The 8,589-nt window shown below is 45.8% G+C and overlaps 1 protein-coding gene across 1 annotated transcript in view; it reads right to left on the reverse strand.

Moving 5' to 3' along the window:
• The window catches only part of LOC113960223 (MAM domain-containing glycosylphosphatidylinositol anchor protein 2), a gene marked incomplete at its 3' end in the record, with an annotated part of 214,775 nt that overhangs the window by 10,137 nt on the left and 196,049 nt on the right, over positions 1-8,589 (reverse strand). The window contains exon 9 of the mRNA XM_027669660.1: positions 8,077-8,346. Within this exon, the coding sequence (XP_027525461.1) occupies positions 8,077-8,346 (270 nt within the window). The remainder of the gene's footprint in view (positions 1-8,076; positions 8,347-8,589) is intronic.

The following is an 8,589-nucleotide window of genomic DNA, read 5'->3' on the forward strand; positions in this document are numbered from 1 at the left end:
CTCTTCCAAACCAAACCAGACCTCAGGAGGACATGTCCTGCTCTTCCTGGAGGAAGAGGTGGTCCATACCCAACTCCAGCTCCACGATTCATTTCCCCATGGAAAAAACCCCACTGCCCTGAGGTGCCCAGGAAAGCCCTTCAAGTGTCAGCCCAAAGACACCAGGCGGGGGGTGTGTGGGAAATAAAACCCCCCCCCATGTCAGTTTGACTGGAGGCATAAAACCGGGATCCAGGATTGTTGTGATCAGTGACACAGCAGGAAATTCTCTGCTGTCCTTGGGAAAGATGGAAATGTTGATGCAACCCCCATTAAGCTTTACAAGAGAGACTGGAATTTATACAGTCGGTTTATAGCCTGTAACATTCATTTAGACTTACTGGAAAGCTCATAACTTAGAGCTAATAACTTATAGCCAGCTCGTAATCAAATCTTCCTTAGAGAAACACTGCCATGGACAGCCAGGATTTATATGGAAGCTTGGATGGGTGTCTTCAGAAGGAAATAAATTCTTTCCAGCAGTAACTCAAATCACTGGCTCTATAAACTCTTATTCATATTTAAACCTGGGGGGGCTGAAGGAGACTGAGCTCCAGAGAGGTTCTCAAGACTCAAACTCACCAAAGCAGAGAAGGATCCAGCCCTGGGAGCAAGTCCAGAGGCCATGGAGATGCTCCAAGGGTGGAGCCAGGCTGGGAGAGCTGGGGGGGTTCCCCTGGAGAAGAGAAGGCTCCAGGGAGAGCTGAGAGCCCCTTGCAGGGCCTAAAGGGGCTCCAGGAGAGCTGGAGAGGGACTGGGGACAAGGGATGGAGGGACAGGACACAGGGAATGGCTGTAAGGTGGAAGAGGATAGATTTAGGTGGGATCTTGGGAAGGAATTCCTGGCTGGGAGGGTGGGGAGGCCCTGGCCCAGGTTGCCCACAGAAGCTGTGGCTGCCCCTGGATCCCTGGAAGTGTCCAAGGTCAGGCTGGAGCAACCTGGGCTGGTGGAAGGTGTCCCTGCCCATGGCTGGGGTGGCACTGGATGGGTTCTGAGGTCCCTTCCAACCCAAACCATCCTGGGATTCCGTGATTCAAGAGAAGTCCCTTATCCAAAGTTGGTTTCCAACAGGATTTTAGGTTCTGAAGCTCCAACTCACTCCCTTTCTCCCTTTTCCCCCCTGTTATCTCTCTCTCTTGCTGTGTTTCTGTGTCACTCTGTGCTGTTCCCCTTTCAAGTGTTGTAAAACTGGGTTGGAGTCACCCAGACCCTGAAGAGGTTCATTTTTGGTATCTTGAAAAACACCCCCTGCTCCTCCAGCCAACCCTGCTGCGAAGTCCTACAGAAATACAGTTTTTAAACTGTAAAAAAATATACTAAGGAAGTTTAGGAAACACCATAAACCTTTTCTCTGGTCAGAAAATAATCTCATTAACAGTCCATGAATTATGTTTTATGACTTGTCTCTACTGGGACACGTAAAGGTCTGAAGGTGTTTTGTCAGTAATTCCTCAGTGCCAAAAAAATTCTCTGTTGAGATCATCTCATAGTTTTATTGATTATAATATTTGACTATAATATTTGATGGATTATAATATTTGATGAGTTATATTTTTGATTATTATATATTATAGAATATATTATTACATACTATTTAATATTATAACTATAATATTATAAATGAAAATATTATAATACTTTATATTATAATATTATAATATATAGTATATATTATATATATAATAATATATATCTTATATATGTATATAATATCCTTGGTGCTGCTTTTTTGCCCTTTTTTTTACCCCAGTATAAAAACACATGTAAGACAATTCCAAGCTTTATAATATATATAATATAATATATATTATATATAACATATATATAACATATCATATATATAATATGATACATAACATATATATAATATATATGTTGAATATATATATATTATATATACATGTGTGTGTATATATATATAATATATATATATTATGGGAATTCAGACAGAATTCCAGCTGGATGCTGAAGCCCATGGTGGTATAATATATATAATATTATAATATTATAAAGCTTGGAATTGTCTTACATGATTTTTTTTTTCTGGGGTAAAAAAAAAAGGGCAAAAAACCTTAAGCATCACCAAGGATAGTTACACCATCTTTTTTTTGTTGTTGTTTGAAGAAAAAAAAAAGAAAAACATTTATTTTGGATAATTTAAATGAGTTTGTTTCCTTTTTGGCGTGATTCCATAAGGAATTAGGTTGGGATCAAGAGATTTCCAGGCTGCTCAAGCCCCTGCTGTGAGACAGAATGGGGAATTCACTCCCAGCTCGTCTCAACTGGGTTGTCAAATGGTACAACAAGTTTTGGTCAGTCTAAAACATCCCTCAGCTGAGCAGCTCCAGGAATCTGCACCCCAAGAGCTCCAGTTTGAAAGGAAATAGGAAAATAGGGATGAGAGGGGAAGGAAAACCCCCCCAGCCTCGTGCAGGGCTTGGGGAGAGCAAAATTTGGCACCTTGCTTTGGTTTCCTGCTAAATGAGAACAGAGTTGGGGACAGCTGAGTCACAGGGACTTCTTAAACATCCTGGTGACATCACCCTGCTCGTTTGGGTTTGGGTTTTGATGCACAGAGAGGAGAAGGAGGTTTTAAAAGAGGTTTTAAAAGAGGTTTTAAAAGAGGTTTTAAAAGAGGTTTTAAAAGAGGTTTTAAAAGAGGTTTTAAAAGAGGTTTTAAAAGAGGTTTTAAAAGCTCTCAGAAGCTACTGACACACTGAGGACAGGGCGTGTTGTGCCACCGACGTTGCCTTGGAGGGACAGGGGTACACCCAAATCCACACAATCAGCCGTGATTCCATGGAATCACAGGAATTTTAAGGTTAGAAAAGCCCTCCACCACCGTTGTGTCCAATTTGTGACCCATCCCCACCTCATTCCCCAGCCCAGAGCACCGAGTACCATGGTCAGTCCTTCCTTGGACACCTCCAGGGGTGGGGACTCCACAAACCGTGGGCAGTGCCACAATCCCCTCAGCTCCACCACCTCCCCAGGGGCACAAACCAGCACGTGGCATCTCCTAACCAGTGTTCCTCCAGGTTTTTTTTCCCGGGAGAAGGAGCTGGGCTGCACCATCTGCCGTGGCTGGACGGATTCACCTCCTCGTGACACCGAGCACTCCAACATCCCACCGAAGCCAACAGGCCCTGCACTTGCTGACAGCCCTGAAAACAAGACAACTGGTCTTGTCAGCATTGAGATGGTTGGACTTGATGATCTTAAAAAGAGCTTTTCAGACCTTAAGTATTCCAGGATTCCACCACTGGAATGCTGTAAAGGATGGGGGTAAACCCTTCAGAAGGGATGAGAAAGGAAGGAGAGGTGGTTGGGGAGTGTTTGGATTGCCTGGAGCTTGATTAATTAGATTGAATTAATGGTTGGACTCGTTGAACTTAGAGGTCTTTTCCCACATGAACAATTCCATGATTCTCCTCTCCTCTATTTCTGTCCCCGTCTAGGTTTTCCTCATGTTCCTGAACACTGGGAAAACCCTCACAGTAGGCCCTGGGCCCCTCAGCTGCAAAGCCAAGTCCTGGCTCTGCATAAAGAGGAGAAAAGGAGAAAAAAACAAGGGGGAAGAAGAAGATGAGATTAAAAAAACCAGGAATATTAATGCTGAAAAAAGAAGATCTGTACATTAAAAATTAAAAGCTCTATAAGGGGCACTCCCTTGTTGCTCCAGGGCTCCCATGAGGGGATCTGATGGAAGAGAGAGGAGGCAGAGGATGGATATGAGAAGGCCCTGGGGAGACATCCCGAGATATTTGGGATATTTGAGAAGCACAAACAGGGAGGATTTTGATATTTCAGAAGCACAAACGGGGAAAGATTTTATGATTTCAAACCCCCCAAAGCCCTCAAGGCCTCCGGGGCTGTTTCTACATGACAAAATTTGGGATTCCCCAAAGTGTCTCAAGTTTCCTTTCAGCCTTCAGTTAAAATCAGGGTTTTATTTTGCCAAAAACACCCAGAGCAAACGGTTGGGAGGAAAAAAATATCACAGATTAAAAGCAAAAAGATAAATATTTAAAGCAACAAAGCAAATATAATTTCTTAATTCCCACTGAGGGAAACGGGAGAGAAACAGAAGTGTGGCTACCGGGCAGAATATTTGATTTACCCTAAGAAAAGAGAATATCTGTATTTCCAGCACTTGCCTTTCCCACAGAAACTTCCTAAAAGGACCAACATCTGTCCCAGTGACTGACATTTCACTCTCTTCCCTGATTTTTAAAATTAGTGGCACACCACCAATGGAAGCACAGGCATTTTTATGCCAACCAAAAGAGATGAAACCAGAAAAAAATAACAGATAAATGGGAGGAGACAAAAGGAAAAATAGTTTCCTAGATTTCATTTTTAGTTGTGTTAATTGAGCCAGGACAGTCAGGAAATCACTGTCTCTGTGTATTTATTGAAGAGAGGGGGAAAAAAATCCCTTTTTTAAGACTGAAAAATATACCAGCTGAGTTTTGATCCCACCACGGAGCGAAGACCCTTTGGAATATTGGTTCTGTGTTGTTCTGGAAGAACCTCCCTGGTTTTTCCTTCTCCAACTCCCAAACCTTCCCTCCACCCATGGGGAGCTTTCCCAGCCCTCTCTGCCCCTCCTGACATTTGCTGCCTCTATTTTGATTTATGTTGCTCCCAGGGTTTTAAGGAGCCACTGCCTGAAATGTACTTTTTGCTGCTCCTCGGATCTGATCCCTGCCATCAACCCCTGAATAAAATACAGAGGGAGTGAAGCTGTGAGGGGCACGAACTCCACTTTGCTTTCCCACAAACACAATCTGCCTTGTCACTTCTTATTTATTTTTAAGCCAGTGGCAGGTTACATCTGCCTCACGTCGGCCCAGCCAACAGAAATTAACCCCCTTTTTCACGTGTGATTTATTTTTGTGCTTTCTATGCTTCTCAAACCTGGCTGAAAATATAAATACAGTAAAAAAAAAAGAAGGTTTTTCAAGCTCTGGGGTCAGCATAAATCTTTTAATCCAGGCTGCTTTTAGCACTGCCCTGAAAACCTTTCCCTCAGCATACCAATGTTTCTGTGCAGCCCCAGCGCAGCTACACGGAAAAAAACTAGAAATAAACCCAACCAAAAATGGGTTTCAACAACCCATTATTCCACCCAAAATAAAAGCTCTCTCCTCTCATCAGGTTCCTGCCTCGGAGTTATTTATTTGGCTTTTTATTATTCCTGCCTCGGAGTTATTTATTTGGATTGTTTTTTTTCCCCCCTCCGTGCAGCTGTCGAAGAATTGACCAATTTCTTTGCTCTGTTCTCATTCCCAGTGAAATCTGAGTCTCTTTTTTTAACCATTTCATCATTTTTCTTCCACGTTTTCGGTTCCCCAGTGCTTTGACTTCATCTGTTGTGATGAGAGCTGGGACCAGAGTGGAGCTGCTGCTCTCAGAGCAGTTCCACTCCAAAGAATATATTTACTAAAGACATTGGCTTTAACCTTTAAAGTCTGAGAAAAAGCACCAAAGTGTTACTTCCAGGTTCCTTAACACAGGATAAATTCAGGATAAATTAGCAGGGTGGGATTAACTCCAAATGACAAGCTCATAAATTACATTTCAGCTGTAATTTTCAGTCCTGTGGCTTTGTTAAAAAAATCACAGCAGCCACTCACACCACCCCAGTCTTCTCAAAATAATTGCCTTTCACCGAGTTTCCACAGTTTTGGGTCCAAAGTGTGATGGATAATAAATTGAACTACCTTTGAGGAAAAAAAAAAAAAAAGCCTTTCTTTGGTTTCCTTCCGAGCCACTTTTGGGATTAAACTCCAAAGATCTTGGAGAAGTTGGTTGGCTGTGAAAATGCCTCCAGGTACCAAAGGCTTGGTGACATTTGGAAGCAGCAGAGCCCTCAGGCCTTGGGCTGAAATGTTCCCTGTGCCACTGGTCCCACGAAATTCCTGCCAAAGAAACGCCATTCCTAAAATCCCAAAGCGATTTGGGTCAGAAGGGACCCCAAATCCTCAAGGTTCCACCCCCTGCCATGGACAGAGATATCTCCCACCAGCCCAGGTTGCTCCAACCTGGCCTTGGGCACTTCCAGGGATTGAGATAAGTCCAAAAAATAGGAAAAAAGCCTCTGATTTTTTCCTACTAAACTGAATTTTACTGGAAAAGCCCCACCTGAGGAGCTAAACTAGATAGTTTCCTTTGCTCCCAGGGCAGATGGGTATGGAAGGTCCACCATGAGAGCAGGATCCCTGGGAGGTGGCCCTGCAGCTCTTCCATCAAATCCATGGATTCTGGGAGCAGTGAAGCTGGAAAAGTCCTGTCCATTTTCCTCTGACAGGGTTCAAGGAGCTGCCCCCAAAACTAGATCTGATTGTGACCGGAGCCAAACTGGTAAAGAGAAATAAAATCCCAACAGCCACAGGACATCTTTCCCTCTGTGAAATTCCTCCTCTAAATTTCTCGTCTCTTGGTTTCTTCTCCCATCATTCCTTTCCAAGCTGCTGCCAGGGGGATTTGGAGCTGGAATAGGGCTGTTGCTCTGACACAGAGACTGGTTTAGGTTGGAAGGGACTTTCAAAAGCATCTCATTCCAATCTCCTGCCATAGGACATCTTCTCCTAGACCAGGTTTCTCCAAGTTCTGTCCAACCTGACCTTGGAGACATCAGAGGCTGCCCCTGCTGAGCTCCAAAGAGATCCCACCCTGAGCAGCTTGGACACCTCTCCCATGCACAGGGACAGGGGGTTCCTGACCCACCAGAGGTCAGAGGTGGTGAGAAGAAGAACTTGGGTGGAGATGCTTCACTTGACAGAAATGCTTTTTATCCTCCAGTGATTCTAAAAAAACGCCTGGAAAACCAGCCTAGAGAAACAGGGAACCTACACCTGCTATTATTCCAGGAGCCAGAGGAACCTAAGCTTAGGCACAACATCTGCTGCAGGATCAGGGTCCTGCAGGATCAGGCAGCTGAGTCCTCCAGCCTGTGCAAACCCCCCCTTTGCCATCCAGATCTGAGACACCGAAGATAAAAGACACCCAAAGTTCGTCTCCATCCAGCACATTAATTATCCATTAATTATGGATTGGGGGGGGGGGGGGGGCTGCTCATCCTCCCCCAGGACTCTGATCTCATGTTCTGACTTCACAAAGTTCCTTTTGCTTTTTGAGACAGGGAACAAATTCCAACAAACCCTCTGTTCTCGAGGAGCTTGAAGCCATCGGAGCCTGTGATCTGCCCACCCTGCTCCCTGAGTTCCACAGAATTCAAGCCTCACTACAAACTTCAAATACAGGAATTTTGCTGCCTGATGACTCTCTCAGGCCTCCCTCAAAACCACGCCAACAGATCCCGCAGAGAAGGGAGATTTACACGTTGCATATAGAAACTTTTATCCCCAAACCCCCAAAACCAGCTAAATCTCCCATTTTGTTACTGACCACAATCCAAACTTGATGCCTTGAGCTGTGATTCTAGTTAGAAGGATCTTTCTCTCTGGCAATCCTTCAGTTGAAAAAGGAGTACAGGTATTCAGTTTAGGAAAGATTTAAAGCTCTTAGCATCCAAAGGAGGGAGACAAAGATGGGGAAGGGCCTGAATTTGAAGCCGTGTGAGGACACTGAGGGCACTTGGTCTGTTCAGTTGGAGAAGAGGAGACTGAGGGGAGACCTCACTGCAGTTCCAACTCCCTCAGAAGGGGCAGAGGAGGGGCAGGCCCTGAGCTCTGCTCTGTGGGGACCAGGGACAGCACCCAGGGAATGGCTGGAGCTGTGCCAGGGCAGGGTCAGGTTGGATCTCAGGACAAGGTTCTTCCCCCAGAGGGTGGTTGGTACTGCCCAGGCTCCCCAGGGCAGTGGGCACGGCCCCAAGGCTGCCAGAGCTCCAGGAGGGTTTGGATGATCCTCTGGGACACAGGGGGGGATTGCTGGGGTGTCCTGGTAAGGGTCAGGGGTTCGACTGGGTGATCCTGGTGGGTCCCCTCCAACTCAGCACACACTGTGACCCTGTGATCCCACCACCACCACCACCTCACCCCACCCACCACCCTCACCCCTGCACCCACCTGTGACGAGGAAGCTGCAGCGCCCGGCGCCCGCCTCGTTGATGATGTTGCAGTTGTAGAGGCCGTAGGTGTCCCTGGCCAGGCTGCCCACGGTGTAATCCGTGGAGTCCTGCACGTCAAACTGCCCCGTGCGCAGCAGTTTCGTGCCCAGGCGCCACTCGTAGGTCAGCACCCGGGTGGGATAAGCCCTCAGCACCCGGCAGCTCATGGTGACGCTCCGGCCCTGGCCCTGCCGGATCTCCAGGAACGTGGGCTCCACGGCAGGGGGGTCTGTGGGAGAAAGGAGTGAGGGTTAAATGAACACTATAAAGACTTTAATACAGCTTTTTAACGCTTTAGAGAAGAAATTTTAGCTCCCCACCCCTCTGTATCAAGTGTTTAATACGCGTTTTTTGCTGCTGATTCAGGGTGTGGACTCCTCTGTACCATTCATTTCCTCCTTGCCAACATAGAATCACAGAATCATAGAATCAGCTGGGTTGGAAGGGACCTCCAAGATCATCCAGTCCAACC

Source organism: Corapipo altera, unplaced genomic scaffold (genome assembly GCF_003945725.1).
Source record: "Corapipo altera isolate COAL_440 unplaced genomic scaffold, ASM394572v1 191, whole genome shotgun sequence".
In the NCBI taxonomy this organism is placed as follows: Eukaryota; Metazoa; Chordata; class Aves; order Passeriformes; family Pipridae; genus Corapipo; species Corapipo altera.